The following is a 20,351-nucleotide window of genomic DNA, read 5'->3' as shown; positions in this document are numbered from 1 at the left end:
TCTCTCTCAAACCGAAGAGGATGTCCAAGTTGTCGATCGTCCTCTGTGGAGAAAGGTTGACGCCTAGTTGTGTTGCATTATCTGAGCCACCATCCATCCATCTCTTAGGGATGTCTTTCGCACACACAAAACCTGTAAAGATGTTTGGACACAGGCTCAACAACTCTTTACAAACACCTCTCGGCGACTCTATCAAGTTTGTGAAGATCTCATGACCATTCTCAGTGCCCATCAAATTAAGGATTCAATGTCAACTTATATGGGTTCGGTCTCTAGCCTTCTTTATGACTTCAATGAACTACTTTCACCTGCGGCCACTCCTGTTGCAAAGCTTGAAAATCGGAAGAATTTTTTTATGTCTCTGCCTTTATATGGTTTGCCCTCAGATTATTCTCATGTTCGTAATTAGATCCTAGGCAGTGGTAATAAATCTTTATTTTCTTCTCTCACTACTTCTGGTTATTTATCAATTGCCACCGTGGCCAATGGTTCCTAAACTGAGTCCAAGGGTATTGGTATTGTTCATCCTTCTCTGTCTCTTTCTATTCATAATATTCTTTATGTTCCCGGACCTCCCTTTAATCTATTGTCAATAAGTCAACTTACTCGGTCTCGTGATTGTGTTATTTCTTTTACTAAAACGACTGTTTCCTTATAGGACCGGAGTACGGGGAGGATGATTCGTTTTGGATGTGAGTCCCATGGACTTTATCGGCTTTAACAACCCTCTCTTGTTGGTTCAGCAATGACATCTCCACTTATTCATGCTTAGTTGGGACATCCAGGTCTTGATAAGTTGAAACAATTACATCATAGTCTTTCTCACTTAGAGTCTTTATCTTGTGAGTCGCGTCAGTTAGGTAAGCATGTTCGTAGTTCTTTTTCTCCTCGCACTGTGAGTCGGGCTATATCCCCCTTTGCTTTGGTTCATTCTGATGTTTGGGGTTTGAGTCGTGTTTCTTATACATTAGGATCACGATATTTTGTTACTTTTATAAACGATTTTTCCCGTTGTACATAGTTGTATCTGATAAAGGAACGTTCAGAATTATTTTCTATTTTTCAATCTTTTTTTTCATGAAATCAAAACTCAGTTTGGTATTTCTCTTCAAACATTGCAAAGTGATAATGCATGCGAGTATCTTTCTACTCAGTTTCGTTCCTTCTTGGCATCTCATGGTGTACTGCATCGCACGTCTTGCCCTCATATATCTCAATAGAATGGGATTGCAACACACAAGAATCGTCATCTTCTTGAGACCACTCGGACTATTCTTCTCTATTCTCATGTTCCTCATCAGTTTTGGGGTGATGTCGTACTTACTGCGTGTTATCTCATCAATCGTATGCCTTCCTCCACTCTACAGGGTAAAATACCTCATCATATCCTCTACCCTCATCATCCTCTTCATCATTTACCACCTTGGGTCTTTGGTTCTATATGTTTTGCTCATGATCTTGATTCTAGCATTGATAAACTCTCTCCTCGGTCTCATAAGTGCGTTTTCCTTGGGTACCCACGGTCTCAGAAAGGATACAAGTGTTATTCCCCTACTCTTCGTCAGTACTTCATCTCTGTTTATGTCACATTCTTTGATTTGGTTTCATTTTTTGGGTCTTCCGCTTTCTAGTCCCAGGTTTCTCCCTTTCCACCTGTACCAGTGACTATCTTTTGTCCTCCGGAGGCGCCTCTATCATCCCCAGCCTCGTCTCCTCCTTTGTAGGTTTATCAGCATTGTCCATCTTCACACAAATTGATACTCCCTTAGTCGAACCAGCACCATCTCCAAGTGCTCATCCAATGACTTGCTGTAGATTACAGTATCATCCAAATAAATTACAACAAAATTGTCAAGGAAGTCATACAACACCTCATTCATCAAATTGCAAAAGGTAGCAGAGGCCTTTGTCAAACCAAATGCCATGACAAGAAACTCGTAGGAACTATAATGAGTCATGCAAGGTGTTTTGGCCTCATCCCCTTCTCAAGTCAAGCTTTGTGAACCATAATTCCTTGCTCAATCTGTCCAACAGATCTTGCACTAAAGGAATTGGGTTGTCACTTTGTTGGCTCTTTAATCCACACACATCCTCAAGGAACCATTTTTTTTCTGGAACAACACAAGTGCACCAAATGGAGCATTGGATGGTTGGACATATCCTGGCTCCAACAATTCATTCAACTATTTTTGCAATTCAGCAAATTCAATTGGAGACATACAGTATGGGGACCTTGCGAGAGGACAATACTAGGGATCAACTCGATTTTGTGGTCAATATTTCCTTGGTGGCAAATGTTTCGGCAATTCCGACGACATCACATTATCAAACTTTGTATTGGGCAACTCAATACTCTTGTCAAGTTTGATGTCAATTAAGGTAGCCAAGCAAGTTGATTCACCCTGCTTCAAGCCTTTCTCAAGTGACACTGTAGATCCGTCTTCCCCTTGTTCTAGCCCTTGCTATAAGGGTGAACACAGCGAACAAAGTAAAGGTTTGACTCTTACATTGCCATTACTCCATCCAGGTGAGGCATGGGTACTGTTTTTGTCTTCTAAAAGAAATCAATACCTATAATTAATTCAAATCCTCAAGTGGAATCACCATCATATTTGCCTTTCCAACCCAAGTGCCAATAATTATAGGATCATTATAAGCCAACAACCTATTTTCTTTCACCATGGCAGACACAGAGATATGAGTGACCCCTTGTGTCAACCATGACATTAACAATTTTCCCATTCATTTCCACATAAATGTGTAAGAGTAGTGAATGCACCCGCACCATGTCCTGTGACATATTGGTTAGTAATTCAACAAGATCAAAATCAACAATTGGATTTAATAATTGTAAAGGATTAACAAGAGTATCAACTTCTTATTATAAGACTTCCACATTCTCCCTCGCCAAGCGGGCATTTAACTTCTTATGTTTGGGACAACCCTTGGCGATATGAGGGCTATTGCACAAGAAGCAACCCTAGTTCTTCAAGTTATCCTTTCCTAGCGGCAGTTCTCCCTTTCCATTAGTTGTTTCCCATATCCTTCTTTTTCCCATCCTTCTTGCCATCTTTCTTCCACTCTCCTTTCTAATCCTTTTGGGTGTTCTTGGATTTGGAAGATGAAGAAGTATTCAGATTGTCTTTGTTTATGTGAAGGGCGACCAAGGTGTCGGTAGCAACAATTGTACTAGGCAAATCCTTCATATTTGGCCTTCGAAGTTCTATCTGTGCCCATGACTGCAGCCAATATAAAAAATTATACAACTTGTCTTCCTCATACATATTTTGAATATCAAACATCAAAGAATTAAATTATTTGACGTAGTTCCTCACAGAATTGTTTTGTTTGAGACGTGTCAACCTGTCTCGTGCAATCCATGAAGTATTGCTCGAAAGAAGTTAATCTTCATTTCCTTCTTCAACCGATCCCAAGTGGCAATTTTCTATCGTCCCGCACTAGCATCGTCCACCGTAACTTTGCATCACCGACATGGTACATGCTAGAAATTGTCACTTTCTCAATTTAAGGCACCCTAGCAGTCAAGATATACTGCTCCATATCCCACAACAAATTTTCAAGTTCCCTTGCACTCAGTGTGCTTCTAAAAGATTTTGATTTTGGAATTCTTACCATTGGACGACCAGCCCCTTTTTTTGCATTAGAAGTTATTGCCCTTCACGGAATAACCAATTCAAAGTGCAGATCGTCATTATCCTTACAAATCTGAACCAGAGACCACTGAATGCGCTCCATATTAGCCTTCAAATTGGCAATCTTTGCAATCAAATTGTAATTATCTTCTCCCAAAGGGATAGAACTGATTAAGGAAAGATTTGCAATCCTTTCTCTCATGGTTGCTCCGACCATCTTTCTAGGCTCTGATATCCGTTGTCACAGGTCAATTTCTGCCTTAGCAATTTTCTTGCGCAGTCACCAAGTCCCACACTTGATTTAGCCCACAAATGCACCACAAAAGTGCAAGAGAATGTCTTCCTCGAATTTGACTTACAAAAGTCACAAGCAAGCAACACATAATGTATAGAAAAAACTTCCAACCTTTATTATTCACACAATAAAGGATTACAAAGTGAACTCTTTACAGATTTGCTCACACATTCATCTCCCTTTGTCGTTGCCTAACTTTGCCTATTTATAACGGATAGGTAGCAGTTGGTTTGACGGTTACATGACAGTTTTGTCAACTACTATCCACATGTACAAATTGTTTGTCCACATCATTTACTGTCTTGCCACCATGCCATAGGTCAGCTTGCATGCCTTGTACTTGGTCCAGGCCTAGTGCCGTGGACTTAGGCGATTACTGTTCCATTCATCGTGTTGCATTGCATGCACCCGATGCATGCCATTGCTCGCGTTTCCTACAAGTCTTCTTGGCTAAATGCTCAGATCCAACACGTCCAATCATCGCATCTGCTCGCCACAATCCAAGTCTGGACAGCCACCGTGCATTACCGCAAATCCTATCATTGCTTGGCATGCCTTGCACCAATAGACTGGATTAAAGGAGCAATGACCCAATCCTTATGCCCAGCCTTGCCACTGAGTTAGGGGGCTAACTCCAGGGAGTATGACTTGTTCTCTCAAGGCAATAATAATACAAATAATTCTAGGAGGGATTTAATTCTTTTTGCATCATCACCAAACAGACAATAATTATGTGCTGCATAGCATTGATTACAGATAGCCACTTTAATAACTGGCTTACATAGAGCTAGGACCATGCACTGGATGTTAAGTTGGAACTATTTTGGTCATTTGGTCTAACTATTTCAGGTACACAAGCATATTTGAGGTTATCCAATGATTAACCTGCACCACATTAGTCATGATACCCCTGTTGTAATGTTAAGTCCGAGCATGCTTTGTGCATGCTGACAACATGTTTCTACATTATACTATGATTCAGTATGTTGAACTATCATACTATACTTAATTGACATCTAATTTGCAAAACTTTGTCTTTCCATCATTTTGGATTTATGGAATAAGAGGTTTAAACTAGAAGGATGATATTCTGATGACACTGTTCAATTTAATATGGATATTGTACTAATTTCATTAAATATGTGTTATCTGGCTATTGAATAATATTTGTCTACGGCTGAGGCTTTGTGCGACTCAAACTTGTGACTTTTTGATGTCTGTAAAATGACTATGAAATGTTTTGTTTATAATTTCATTGGAAAATTGCAGAATATCTCTGATCACTGCTTGCATCTAATTGGTGATAATTACCAGAAGTTACAAGATCTAGACATTACTAGGTGAGTCTATGTTGTGCTTTGTACTTAACTAGCTAATCATTGTGTTTCTATTTTCTCATGGAGTTCATTCATTTTTGAAAAATTACAACCTGTTTGACACTTGATCATTATGCATTATGTAGTGATCTTACTAGAAAACTAAGGATATAAGTAGAACTGTTTGTATTCCTTCTCAAACATTTGTTATGCACCCACTTGCAACAAATGAGATGGTCAGAGTTTGTGAACTATGCCAATATTTCAGTATACACCAAACACTTAGGACTCACATCTCTAGCTGTCACGCCCCAGGTAGTCTCTGCCAGAATAAATTTCGGCAGCATCTCCCCTGTACGGGTGACAACCTGAAACATTTCTACATTGCCCTCAGGGCTCACACTCATCAGCCAACACGGCTGGTATATATATAACAAACAAAAATAAAACCATCCACGCAGTTATAATAAAGCCAGCTTCCGGCTATCACCACAATACAAAAGAAAGCAAAACAACATCTAAACTTACCTCTTCTGCCGATCGACAGACACGTAGCAAAACACATCAAATAAAACTCCACCAAACAAACATAAACCCAACCAGTACATTACGTAAAGACAAACCACACAAAATCCAAAGTACAAACCAATCCAAGTCTAGATCTTAGTTTCAAGGCAAATAAATGGAAAACCAAAAGACTAAAACGTATACTCCTGTGACAAAGGGACTAGCAATTGGAATCTCCTGACGGCTTCAACCTGAAATAAGAATAATCAATGGGGTGAGTTCAACAACTCAGCGGATACTAGATAGACATGCATAATAAGATATAACTAACGGTAATTATCATGTGGTACAGTTTTATGAACAAAGATAGGAAATGCAAACTGGAAATGCTGAAGAAAATTGTACTCACCAGGACCTCCTATCTGAATATAAGGGTCGTCAAACCAGATACAAATGTCACCAATATACATGTCAAACATATGCAACCCAAACAAATGCAGCATCCAAAATGCAGCAATCACAGACAATAAATGTAATCTATGCATATGGTGCAAAAATGACATGTGTCACCCCTGACGCCAGTCAGCCATCTCACACGCAATGGTGAGACTGAGTGGGTAGGGCTATGACAACTGTGCACTCTGCCATCACTGCTATTGAGTGACCGAGTGGACAGGATGTTATCGGAGTACACCTATCCTCCTACCCCAAACAGAGTGGGGGAGCTCAATGCTCTCATCTCCCTATATCATAGGGGAGGGATCCCTGCCCGCTATACGATGCAGTCATCGCTACCGAGCGGATCGGCGGAGTCCTGACAGAGCAAGATGCACACACCCTCCTGATGTATCACTAACTCATGAGTGGTTGTGTGTGCAGATCATGTAGTTGGCGATGCACTCAACAATAATGGAGCTGACCATCGCCAGCATGCAATCATGCAAGATAGTGCATAACACTAAACATGTAGATACAGACCATATACCCTCCATATAAAATGCACAAAAAGGAAGTAAATCATACGATGGTCTAGGTATCAAAACCTAAGTACATAAATCAGATATGACCAACAACAAGACTACTACACAGTAGGCAATGTAAGTCACTATTTCTATGAATAGGGATACACATGACGGCAATCAAGGAAAATATAAGTAGAAATGTATAACAGATAGGAATATAGGCAGACAACAGGAACCAGATAGTGGCATATCAAAGCAGATGCAAGCATAATCATTACCACTATAAATATACATGACTATATCAAGAGATAAGTCAGAAGTACTCGCATCAAAAAGAAGATCGTATCAACCAATCCGTCGTCGAGACGCTCGACTCGAATCAAAGTCCTGCATCAATCAATACATGTATTTTATTTAGCTAAATTCCTATTAATTAAACAGCTAAATAAAATACCCAAACCTAATTAGGGAAAATCCTAATCGATCATAGACATTAACCCTAACTATTCCACTATTCAATTAGATTAAAATCTATACAAAATCAACCTAAACTTATATAAGTTTAGGTTTATTCCTAACCTTTCCTAGTTTCAAATCTTTGTGCGCTACAAAAAAAAAGAAAACAATTTCTCTACAATCTAAAAATAAATCCATGATCTACAGAAAAGATCCAATTCTCTACACCTTACCTCAAACTCATAGCCACTTCACTGCTAGGGTGTTTGCTACCGGAAAGGAGTAGCTGTTGGAAGTAGACGAAGCTGTTGTCCACCAACCAAAGATCCTAAATTAGCAATCTCACCTCCAAACCAAGTACCCAAACTAACTATAAGCTAGACAACCTACCCTCAATCGGTCCTCGTCAACGAAACGGAGCTGCACAGGAGAGACGAAGAACAGCGATCGGCCAGAGGCGGTCGGCTGGAGGGCTCTTGGGCAGATACGCGAGAGAAAAGCTCGACACTACTTGACTAGCTCCTGTAGCGGCCGGAGGTGGAAGAGATCCGGCTACTGGCACTAGGGCAGAGGGAAAGCAAAGTATCGTCGGCGGCGGTGCGATGAAGAAAGAGTGAACTCGGCGGTGTCGGGTGTGAGTCCGCAGGGGACGGCAGTGACGCAACCTCGGCAGAGAGGAAGAAATCGGCATCGGGAAACTAGGGCACAGCGAGAAGGCGGTCGGCGCTGTTCCGTGCGGCGACGGCGCGCTGCAGAGGAAGAGGGTGACACCTAGGGCATCGGTTGTGGCCTTCGGTGTTCGGCAGAGAGGGCGTCGACGCGAGGAGAACTAGGGCACAGCAGCGTGAAGAAAGGGGAGAAGGGTCGGTGGTGTCGCGAGCTCAGGGAGGAAGAGATCGGGTAGAGGAAAGGGATCGGGAGGTGGAGAAAAGTCGGCCTTGGTAGAGAGTTTGGGGCTTGCGGCGAGGAGGAAAAATAGGGTTAGGAATTTAGGTTTAGATAATTATTCCTAGGTTAATTAAAATAATTAATTCCCACTTTAATTGGGACATCCATAGCAGGCTTTTCCTTAGCCTATACATGCATCCCCTTAACATACACCATACGGGCTCCGAAAAATTCTCAGAAAATTTCTAAAATTTCCTAAAAATTTCGTTAAGGTTATTCCTCAAATAACCTTAGTATTTTATTTATGTTTAGGTGCCGTATTTTACACTAGCAATGAGATGGTCAGCGTTTGCTAACTATGCCAATATTTCAGTAAACTCCAAACACTTAGGACTCCCATCTCTTGGTATGTTTATCAAGTTTTCCATGCATTTGTGTAGGGATACTAGATTGTTAGAGTTAATCAGCTCTACCCAAACCCAGGTTCAAAAGGGGAAGAGTGTGCATTATCTAGCTATTTTCAGATAAACTAGCTCCAACATCAGTAAGGCTTCAAGCCCTTCGGGCTATGGTGAAACAGCAAGGTGCTCAAGCAGTTTCTCAAGCACTCACGATTCAAATCTCAACTAAGGCATTACAGGACATTTTCCTTATGAAAAATTTGGGACGTTGGCTGTTGAATGAGGAGCCGCTCGCACTTCCGGATTTGCGTGGTGGTCGATTTGTGGGGCCGGCCATCATCCTTGAGGACTAGTTGGACCGAAAGCTCAAATAGGATTATCAAAAAAAATAATTATAATAAGGCTTAAAAAATATCTATACTTCCAATCCGTGGCATAAGCTTTCTATGAATATTGGTTATCAACAGAATGCAATGATTCTATTAAGGAATATGCTAGAATACTTTATGACCTCATCCATCTGGTTCAATCTTTAGTTGAAATGCCCCATGATGCATGAATTAAACATACACACATTTATGTCGTGGAATTTGTGAGTGCTATTGATATCTCAATTAGAACTTTTTATCAGAAATAATGCTCACAAGGATTCTTGATATATTGATCTTTAAAGGTAAGGGCATAATTGGTCCATTCTTGCTTCAGTATCAAGATGAGGTAGGGCGAAAACTACACATATGAGCATAAGCAAAGAATAGCTTGGCACATTGTATGACATGATAAACAATATGTCCTTGCATATTATATATTATGCATCAGTTAGTACTTAGCCTTCACAGCAAATAGTCTAACTAACATATGACAAATAACTATATCTCCTCGACTAACATAAAAATATATAAAACCTCTATACAAGCAGTGTTAGGGCATCCGCAACCCACTCCCATTATAACATCCACCACTTCATCAAAAAACATAGGGTCCACTACCACATACTCATTATAACAACATATCTCTTTCACCCACATTCCTTTTAACATTAACACTCATTATTTATGGATCTCACAGTCCATTCAATCATTTTAAAATTATATCATATTAAATAAATACATTTTAAATATGTTTTAAAATATTTAAATAATAATAATTATTTTTAATACATTTTAAAATTTATAATTTTTTTAATAAATAAAATTTAAAAAAATAAAAAAATACACTCATGTGTTCAAGAGAAGATAAACTCAGTGCGTGACAAGTGAGATATTTTTTTTTATAAACATCTTATTTTATTATTATTTTTTTTATAAAGAAGACAATTGAGCACACGTTCGAGTATTTTTTTTTTTTTTTTTTATAAAGAAGGCAATTGAACGTGTTCAATGCCACGTTGGCATTAACGCCGACCTGCAGTGGTTTTAACACCAAAAATCAGTTATAACACCGTTAAAAACAACCATTGGAAGCCCTTATAACATCTATCATGTATCATGTATCATGACAAGCACAAAACCTCTTGGGAAATAATATCACGATCTCATACCTATTGCAATCACTAGCACATATGCAAACACAAGGGAGTACTTCCACAAAAGCAACAATCAACACAAACAGAAAGAATGCAACACAATTTAACAATACAAAATAAGACAAATGGATCAAATAGCAAAAGAAAACATCATGGCGCAAATTAATGAAAAGAGAGAAAAATCTTGCCTATAGATGATGTATCAAGGATTACCAGAAAGAAGCTACATGGCCTCTTGAACTCTTGTTCCGTTGATATGCCTAACACAAAGATCCAATCATACTCTATTGCAACCACATAAACTGCAACCAACAAGAAAGAAGGGATCCAACTCATGCTGGTTTAGGAAGGCAGAGAGTCTCTCCATCTATGCTTCCAAAAGATTGCTCATTTTGGTCAGTGCTGAACCTTAACACGAGACATAAGTAAATTTAATTTGCACATTAAGCATAGACAAGGAGGGATAAAAGGTTAGCGATTACCAACATGAAGGGAGGTTGCTGATCAAATTGATAAAATTGTCACTGATTTTTCCGTGTAGAACACATTGCATGGCACACTAAAGGCGAAATTTAGCTGTCGACAAATCTAAGAATAGTTTGTCAATCTAGCAAAAAGAGGTGTTGTGTCAGTTACATAGATGCAAAGCTTCTGCTCAAAACAGCTGGTAACCAGCGAATATACACTGTTGGCATATCAAAATGATTCCACACACGAAGGTGTCAACTACTACATCTCATTGGAGTCTAGATCTTCAGTATCACTGTGCTATATCTGTAGCACTGCACTCCCAATGCCAACATAGGTGTCAATGTTGTTGGAGACATGAATCATTATTGCTTTGAAGTCGCCAATCAGTGACATCTGATCAACAGATAGGAGGGCAACTAACATACAAGAGGGGGAGGCTGCATGAACCTTGCTGCCTAGTATGTCCACTGCTTACCGATTGGCAAAGATCATTGCCATTTTGCTAAGAAGAGAAGAAATTAAGAGAGCAGAAAAGGGATATCATCATGATTAGACCTAGTTTAAAGGCATCGCCCCTGGTTGCTCTTGTTAAGGAGAGTCCTTGAATGCTGCTAGAGTGCTCAACGATGGAAGCATCTAGAGGCACACTATGAGGCCATAGAGAATCAGGTACCAGGGAGAAGGAGACAATTTATGCAATGAAAACAAGGTGGTGATGACCTGAAACTAAATCTCAGGTTTAAACAAGTGGACGAGTTGGAATTATTTTAGTTCAGTCAATTCAACCTCAAATGAACTTTGTATCAACCAAATTATTAGCCAATTTTAAGCCTATATTCAAATCAAAACCACCCATAGGTTCAGCCAAACCTTAAAGTTAATTGGGCCATCTTTAGCCATGGAACGTTGGCTAAAATATCAATTATCATTAACTAAAGCCAAATAATAATTAATTAAATGATAGGATATCACAAAGACACAAACTCTTGTCAACGTGGTAGCATAAATCACACACTTCAAGAAACAGTGGAAGCAGGAGATTTTCCAGAAACTGTTTCCTCTCTAATGTTGACTAAACCATATCGACATACCTATGGTAAGAAGTTGGACATGAGGTCTATATTGTTTTTTTAGGTTTATGGTTGGAATAATAGGGAATATCTGGAAAATGGAAAATGCCTTAAATACAACCTTTTCAATGTTTTTCATCCTTCCTGGATAGCATTAGTTTGCTATGCACTCTGTATATTTTATTATTTTCAATATATTTGTTAATCAAATATATTGAAGAAGATCAGTAATTCTCTTGCCTGCTTATGTTTATATTGGTTGCTACTGGCCTTCAATCTCCAAGATCATGCTTTCCAGGTGCACAAAGTTAACTGATGGTGGTTTACAACAGATACTGCTTAAGTGCTCCTTGCTTGAAAGACTGAACCTCTATGCTCTTTCAAGGTATCACTTGAAATTCTTGGATCTAATGTGGTTTTGGATTAAAAATTGAAAGTTTTTGTGCTCTCTAACAGAGCTGAGTTGTATTTATTGTCATAGTTTTGTTATTTTCGTACAGTTTAACTGATGCAGCATATAAAAAGATAGCATGCTTGTCTCATCTCACATTCTTAGATCTCTGTGGTGCTCAGGTAATAGTTAAATTCATATTGATCATATTATTGGACATCTAACTGTACTAATTGTATTTCAGAATCTAACTGATGAAGGTCTTTCCTGCATAGCAGGATGCAAAAATCTTGCTTCCTTGAATTTGACATGGTAAATTATTGGCAAATGCTTTCATCTGATCTCCAAGAAGACCAATGAATCTTGAAACTCTTATGTTTTATATGGAAGGTGTGTACGTGTCACTGATACGGGAGTGGTTGCCATAGCAGAAGGTTGCAGATCTCTTGAGCTTTTGAGGTAAAATTTAGTGTAATTCGTGTATCTAAAGACAAGGTTTTTTTTTTTTTTGGTTAAAGACTAGTCCTATTTCAAGTGTTGATAATTTTTTTAAGTTATTTTAGTTTACAGTGCTATGCCTCTTTATTCATCGGGAGCTCAATTTAATAAAGAAATAAGCTATCTGTGCACTTGGTAATTGGTGTCACAATGTCTATAATCCTAAGTTTACTGCTTGTCCCTGCTTTTTTTCCCTGTTTAGTCACATCGACCCCCCTTCCCCCTCACACCACCACCTTTTTTTTCCATTGTCCCCTTGTATCTCGTCTTATTACACTCCGCTGTAGGTGGTTCGGGCAGAGCTACTAAATAATAAATAGCACTGATGGCATGGGTGTTAGAGAATTAATTCAAAGCCTCCCATTTCCCTTGCACTTGCTACCCTTCTTGCTCACCAAACACATTTCTAATTTGTTTAATAGGCCTCATCACCATCTGTTGATCTCATACCTACCTCTCTTCTTATTGCTACTTCACAATCACATCAATCCACTGGAGCAACCATCTTTCATTATTCTACAAAGCTTCTCATTCACCTTGCACTTTCTGTATTCTCTCACCTACCACAAGTTGCAGATTTGTTTTATAGGTCCCTTTACTGTCTGTTGATCATATTTCTGCCTCTTTTCTTATCGCTGTTTCACAACTACATCAACCCGCTGGTGCAACCCTATTAACTGGGCAACACTGCCCCTCTCCACCACCAAGAAAAGTTGTCTCCATGGATGTTAGACATGTTGCAAGCAAATTCAGATTGCAGCAAGATGTTCTCTCCTAAACCATCTCACCTGTGTATGGTCCTATAAAGTCCCCGCATATCTTTTATATTTTTCTTCACAACTTCTCTCCTCTTGTCAGTACCTCACTCTTCTTCCTTTGTTTTCTAGCATATTGTCATTTTCCATATTTTAATGAAGTGAATTTTTAAATCATAGTTTCTTTTTTCCTCCATTGTTATGGGGCTTCTCCATGGCCTTCACAAATGATATTCAATGACTCTAATCTCCTGTATTCCAATGAGAAAACTCAGATTCCTTAAAGACTCTCAGCGGGAACTCACCCATTAGGATGGAAATCTGAAAGTTAGATGCCATAAAAAATCTGAGTGCAAAAATTTGATTATGTGATCCTCGTACAATTGTTGAACAACCTTAATGGGCACTCCACGCTATATCATCATATTGATAAAGTCCTTGATCAACATGTAACATATGTTGGAAATTAAAAAAATATATTAACTCCGAACTTATCTATTATATGATATCCTAACCCCATAGATTGATAACATGAGTTATTCTTCACAAATTAATAAATTTTTTAAAATAAAAACTCTAACAACTCTAACAGGCTTTTGTATTTGATTTTTCTAAAAATTCTAACGAACTTATCTAAAAGGAAATTATGATTCCCGTAAAGGAGGAAGAAATGAAGAATGCATTAGGGAAATAGAATAAAATAAAGATGGAGAGGAGCAATAGAGGAGGAACTTGTGGAGATTTTAAAGGAAAATAGTGAGGAAAGGTGCAACGTGATTATGAATATACGAAAGGCATCTTAGATCTTTTTTTAAGATGACAACGACATGATTGAATGTAAGATATTTTTTTTAAAAAAAAGTATGTACAATTAGTATGTTTAGGTGTAGTGTAACTATGGAAGGAATTAAAAAAAGGTGGGCAAATTAATTATAGGCGTCACGAGAAAAATATAATAGAATCAGAATTGAAAGAGAAAAATTAGAACGAAAGAAATAATTACTTCATTGATTTATTACTATAGTCGAATAGGTATATTTATACAAATTGTTCAAGCAATATTCAATGTTATAAATGGCAGTAGGCCGTGGTGGAGCGGTCAGTGATCGCCTACTGTCTTGGCGGCCTAGGCAGTACCTAAGCAGTTGATTTTTTTTACTATTTTTATACATAATATTATAAATAATTTTCATTCTTTATGTAATATATGTAATTAAATGATTTTATGCATAAATAAGCTTCATTTAATATAATACAATTTATATAGGTACAAATAATATATAAATATAACTAACAAGATAATTAATAAAGATTCATTACCATATTAATATTAAAAAAGTAATATTATTAATTTTACCAAAAGCCTAAGCTTAAAATTCAAAGTTTCAATCCAACATGACAACAAACCAACAAGGACTAGACTAAACATAACTAATCTTCTAAATAATTTACACATGCACAATCAACTACATCCACAATCCTCTCATCATTGGATTCAAAATCAATATCTTCTTCGTTCTCCTCCTTTGATGTATCTAAATCCTCATCAAGTTCTCTAATGGGGATGTTTCTTGCACTCCTTGGTTGTAGTACTGCATCCACTCTCGAGACCTCCGCCACCATTCTCCAAGTAAATCCTGAACCTGGCTCTACCTTATCTTCATTACCACCATCAACAAGCCAACCTTGAGCTTCACTAGCTTAAGAGGATATAAGCAAATCTCCGTCCATTTCTCTTACTTTTCTTTATAAGATTGATGCTCAATTTGACATATATAAGATCATTCAATCTTGATGTCTCGAGCCTATTCCTCTTCGTAGTATGTATCTAACAATTAGAAAATTATTAAAAACTAATAAGAATAAAGAATAGATAACATAATTTATGAATTACTACTTACCCCTTCAAATTGACTTCAATTTTTTTCACACCCCGATGAACTACTTGTCAAAGAGAAATGTCATTTCTATTTTTTGTAAGTTTGGAGGGGCACCACCATAATTGGACCACCATCCAACTTTAAAAAGTAAAGAGATAAAAAAAATAATAAACCCAAAAATAGGTAAAAGAGACATGTTTGTTAGTGAATAGAAATAAAGCAAAGAGATGTACCCGGATCAAAGTCATGGTATATATTCCCTTCTCATATGCCACAACCGTCATTTTTCTTCCAAAGTTTCTAGATTTACTCTTATACTTCAACAATTCATCATTAGAAATGGTGGATTGCATGCCCTTATCGGTGGGAAAACTTCTGTCAACACAATCAAGAACTTATTCATAACATTGGTGTTATTTTGTATGTTTGGATCTTTGAAGTAAAAAAATATAATTCAATAAGGGGCATAATGCAAAGGACTATCAAGTCTACTCTTAGACTTCTCATCAACAATCTTCAAAATAGGGGTGACATGATCTTGTTTTTTGAAAGCCTTCTAATCTCTTCTTTGACTTGTTTAAGTACACCCAATAAAAAGGCCATTAAGAGTTTTTTGTCACCGTCAACGAGGCGTAAAACTTTCACTAAAGGGGTGAAAGCATTCAAAGCTAAAGAAACACCATTCCAAAAAGAGATACTTCTTACCATTGCCTCCGCCGCTTTCCCCTTCACACTACTTAATTTTGTTTTTCTCCATTCATCATATGTAAATTTAGTCACCCCGGGCCTCACAATATCTCTCTTCTTGGTATACTTCCTCGTAATAGTCAAAGTTCTATGGTATATACTAAGGAATGAAGTGCCTAGTTTGCAATTAACACATAAATTCATAATGCTTCTTCTCTTGCAATCCGTCCATTCATCGGCCATAATTGAACATCTATTTTTCATCCACTCTTCTTCATGCTTTTTTAGAGATAATTTGGTCCTCTCAACTTCTTGCTTCAAAAGTGGCTCTCTTAGAAGATATTGGCTTGGAGGTTTGTAGCCCGTGCTAAATTGGCCAACCACCTCTACAAATTATCTAAAGCTTTGATTGTCAATTACATGAAAAGGAATCCCCATCTCATAAATCTATCTTGCAAGGTACTCATGCACATCATTTGTAAATTTTAACTTCAATGCATCTTTTATGTTTTATTATCTTGCCATTGTTGGATCGATTGCGGATGCCCACTTATTAATAGACTTGAGATGTTTTGACTTCTTTTTAGAAGAATCTCCCTCCACTTGACAATTATCATCCTCTACATCAACACCTATATTTACTTCCGTCCTCTCTTCTTTTAGTTTTTCCACCCTTTCTCGCTTCTTATTCTTGCTATTTTCAAGATAAGTTCTTACTCTTTTTTTTTTTTGTCTTCGGATGCTTTAGGATATGCTTCAACTTGTCCTACAATACCCACAATATGATTTTTTATCCAATAAACTCTTCCCTTAATAAGCCTCTTACACAATTTACATGTGATCCAATCTCTATTTTCTTTGAAATATAACACCCTATAATCCCAAACAATATCACTAGACTTTCGTTTCAATTCCGCCTCTGGTTGTTTCTCATTTTTTACCATTAATCTTTAATAATTAAATAAAAGATTAAAAACTAGAACAAGAACTCACTAAAAAAATACAAAAGCTAACCTAATGTGTTAGTAGTAGCAGCAATCAGCTGCGGTAGGGGTGGCTCTAGGTAGGAGGTGGGTTGTGGGTGACTTGGTGGGTTTGTGGAGTTATTTATGTTTTGGAAGGGAGAGAAAGTGTATTAATATATCTAGGATTTTTTTTAATTTTGTTGACTTTAACCGTCTTGCCCTAAACTCTAAACCCTTGATTGCCTCATGCGCCTCACCTGCCTCACTAGCCTTGCCTATCTTTAACCGCCTAAAGCACTACCTAAGGCAAAGGCGGTGCGGTTGATACCTGCCTCGGCCATCATTTAGAATACTAGCGATATATTGAAAATATTATGACTTATATGATAATGTTGGAACAAAACGGTAAAAGGTGGAGATGATAGTAGATGTATGCGATATGTGGTGAATGAAACCATATGGGATGATAAGGAGTGAAATAATATTTTTTTAAAAAAATCAAAAACTAAATAATGAGTTATAGAAGAAAAAGAAGATAAAACCTAAAATAAAGAAACATAAAGAAGAGAATAAATAATTAAAAGGAGTTTAAGTAGTTAACTAGAAATATGATGAAAATGTCCTTAAAAAAATGCAAAGTACGAAAATAATAACAGGAGGATGAAGAATGAGGATACAATTAAAACAAAAGAGAGCAAGAGAAATGTTTAGAAGGCATAAATAAAATGTAGGACAAGCAAAAAGATGTAGAACGAGAGGAGGAGTGAAAAAGAGGAGAATAAATAAGACAAGGGAATGATAATAGAAAGACTAAAAATGGATGAATAGAAGGGATTAGAGTACAGGAAAATAAGATTAAAAGGACATAAAGATAAAGAGAGGATAGATTAGGAATAAGATAGAAAATACCAAAGAAAGAAAAAAGAATTAGCTTCTTATTTGTAAGGAAAGAACAAGGAGAGTTGGAATCAAACCAGGTATCAAAATGTGAATGGTTCATGGATGAGGGCTGTGCTAATGCTTGAATGATGGTGAACTATAAGATGACTAGTACTAAGACCCAATCAACAAGTTTCGACTCTAGTTTCATGTTGGAAATTTAAAATTATTTTAACTCCAAAGTTGTCTAATACATGGAATCTTAAAGATCGATACTTATTCTTCATGAAGTATCATACCTTTTCTAATAAAAAGCCTAGAAGCTTTAACACACTTTTCTAAGCAAACTTATATAAACACAACTAAACAAATTTTTATGCAAACTAGCTACGCTATCATATTGTATAATTTATGGAATATTTTTATAGTTACCAAATCATGATTTCCCACAGCATCTACACTCAATAAGTCACTAATATTTCATGAATCAACAAGGGCAACAAACCTGCTTCTAGCAGTGCAATATTATTCAACCATGCACCCTTTCTTATGAGATTTACATTGCAACAAGGTAGATTATCAGGTTTGGATTAGACTACTGCTATCCAAGGGCAGTGCAATGAACTAGCTTCGTATTAGTGCCTCCGTTTGGACCACGTTAGTCGTAGTGTTTCTTCATCTTATTCACCGTTTCCTCATCTTGAAGCTGAAGCCAATTGAAATGTTGGGGATGGAACATTCCTAATAATCTGAAAGATGATGTGGATAAAAATTAATGTAAAAATAAGCTCATGCAATAATTTTCAATAATGCAATCAATGTTGGCGGATGGTGTGGTATAATGTTCGAGCGAGCATACATGATATTCTTGGAAACCATGCTAAATTATGGTCACATTTGACCATGTTTTTAAGTTTTGACAATTCTCATATATGTGCACATGGAGCTCATGGAGCATCTTGACTTGATGGATTGAGTTGGGTTTTGCTCAATGGGTCAGCGGGCTGGAACAAGTGGTGAAGTTCTAGAAGATCTTGAAGGAGGCATGGAGTATTGCGTGGTGGTTCTTCCTTTTCATAAAGCTGGCTCCCCTACCGTCTACAATGAAAAATGAGAGCACCCATAATAATATTCCTAACACTATCATTCTTGATCTGAGATGCACTTGATTAGCATGACATGATAAATTTTAAACTTCTAAATCCTATTGCACCTTTACCTCATCCAATCACAAATCACTCTCTAATGGCTTTGATAGCTACTCAACTCTCTAAATCCTTTCATAGCAAGCATACAAATATAAATCCATTAGTAAGCTACAAATAGGGGATCATTTTGCAATTTTGATTCCATTTGGTGATGAATTTAGTACAAAAGAGAATTATGAGTCATTTGTGGCAAAAGGTGATAACGCTCACCTTAGGTAGCCCAATATCGTTGATCCCCTAGCTAGATACAGGTAAATCATAAGGGGCTTCACCCAGCAACAGTTGCGCATGCATGGGGGAGGTAACCCACGAGGGTTCTGCATCCGCTAGAAATCGACCCCTGGCTTATCTGTGGCAACACCATTACATGAATCATCTACGCTAGCTTGTGGGGCAAGAGAATTATGAGTCATGGCAATTGAAGAAAGGGAGAGAGTTTGAGCATGAAAGATAGTATAAATTAGAGGGGAGAGGGATTTGTGCTTTTATATGCTTAAACCTAGGAGACCATCAAAAGAAAAATATTCCAATAAAAATTTTCTATTGTTCCTTCCCTAGTCCCTAGATATTGGAGTCATCCTAGGTACTACAGGTAGAATCTTATCTGCATGTTTGCAAGTTCAAGATTTGATCATGTTAATGGAGATGGGATTATGGAGACACTATGGTTCACACTTCACACTATCACATTAACTTCATGTAATGTTTATTACACAGCTTACATGGGATAATCAGTGTTACAGATGCATGTCTAGAAGCTTTATCAAAGTTCAGCTCAAATTCACTGATGACACTCGATGTTAATGGTTGTGTTGGCATCAAGGTCAAGTATCTAGTACTCCACGTGTTTATTCATTGTGTTTTGTAGCTTATTTTTTCTCTTTGTGAATGTTCAGAAAAGAAGCCGGGAGCATTTGCTACACTTATTCCCATTGTTGAGGTGCTTCAAAGTGCATAGTTAGTTTGAAACTTCATGCGTCAGTACTAGATTTTTCGCTGAACTCCACTTGCCAATTTTTTAACAGAGGTAAACACAAGTTTAATTTTATCTCATTTGTTTTTACTAATATGTTTGGAGAATGTTGTTACCACATTAACAAGTTGTTTCTTTTGTCTATAAGGTTTGGCGATTTGGAACCATTATCAACCCATTTTACCGAGGGTCACATATCCTCATTTGGGATAATTAGAAGATTGTATAATCATTTGTCTCCAGATTTATCACAATTAAAAAATGTTTTCCTTATAAAATTGAGGTAATTGCTGCAAATTCTGAGCCAGGTAGGGTGTCTAGTAGTGTCTACTCAATTGATGGTAGAACATCTACCTTTTTTAAAAAAATGAATACATAAAGTTGATCCCTATCATTGCCAAATATCTGATTCTCCACTAATGAATACATGAATCCTTCTGCCTTGTTGGACTTTTGTTCAGCACAGTCATGAATTTGTCAAACCCTTTCTAATGGAAATTTGAAATAAAGTATTGTTTTAATTTTATATTTAGTAGTTTTGGTAGGACTCAACTTAGACCTATGCCTGATG

General features: G+C 37.3%; 1 protein-coding gene across 5 annotated transcripts in view; it reads left to right on the top strand.

The window, feature by feature from the left end:
* The window catches only part of LOC121992460 (F-box protein At3g58530-like), a 30,094-nt gene extending 10,017 nt beyond the window's left edge, over positions 1-20,077 (top strand). For 4 of the 5 annotated variants that reach the window (XM_042546852.1, XM_042546851.1, XM_042546850.1 and 1 more), the window contains 8 exons: positions 5,218-5,288; positions 11,843-11,929; positions 12,045-12,117; positions 12,180-12,247; positions 12,326-12,394; positions 19,525-19,630; positions 19,704-19,834; positions 19,929-20,077. In XM_042546852.1, the coding sequence (XP_042402786.1) occupies positions 5,218-5,288; positions 11,843-11,929; positions 12,045-12,117; positions 12,180-12,247; positions 12,326-12,394; positions 19,525-19,630; positions 19,704-19,769 (540 nt within the window). In that variant the 3' untranslated portion in view covers positions 19,770-19,834; positions 19,929-20,077. Of the gene's footprint in view, positions 1-5,217; positions 5,289-11,842; positions 11,930-12,044; positions 12,118-12,179; positions 12,248-12,325; positions 12,395-19,524; positions 19,631-19,703; positions 19,835-19,928 lie in introns of those variants that run through there. The other variant, XM_042546853.1, reaches the window with a different exon arrangement.
* The last annotated feature ends 274 nt before the right edge of the window (positions 20,078-20,351 follow it).

This window comes from Zingiber officinale, chromosome 6B, assembly GCF_018446385.1.
Source record: "Zingiber officinale cultivar Zhangliang chromosome 6B, Zo_v1.1, whole genome shotgun sequence".
NCBI classification, from domain to species: domain Eukaryota; kingdom Viridiplantae; phylum Streptophyta; class Magnoliopsida; order Zingiberales; family Zingiberaceae; genus Zingiber; species Zingiber officinale.
The sequence above is the reverse complement of the archived record's forward strand: the minus strand, read 5'-3'. Positions and strand labels throughout refer to the sequence as shown.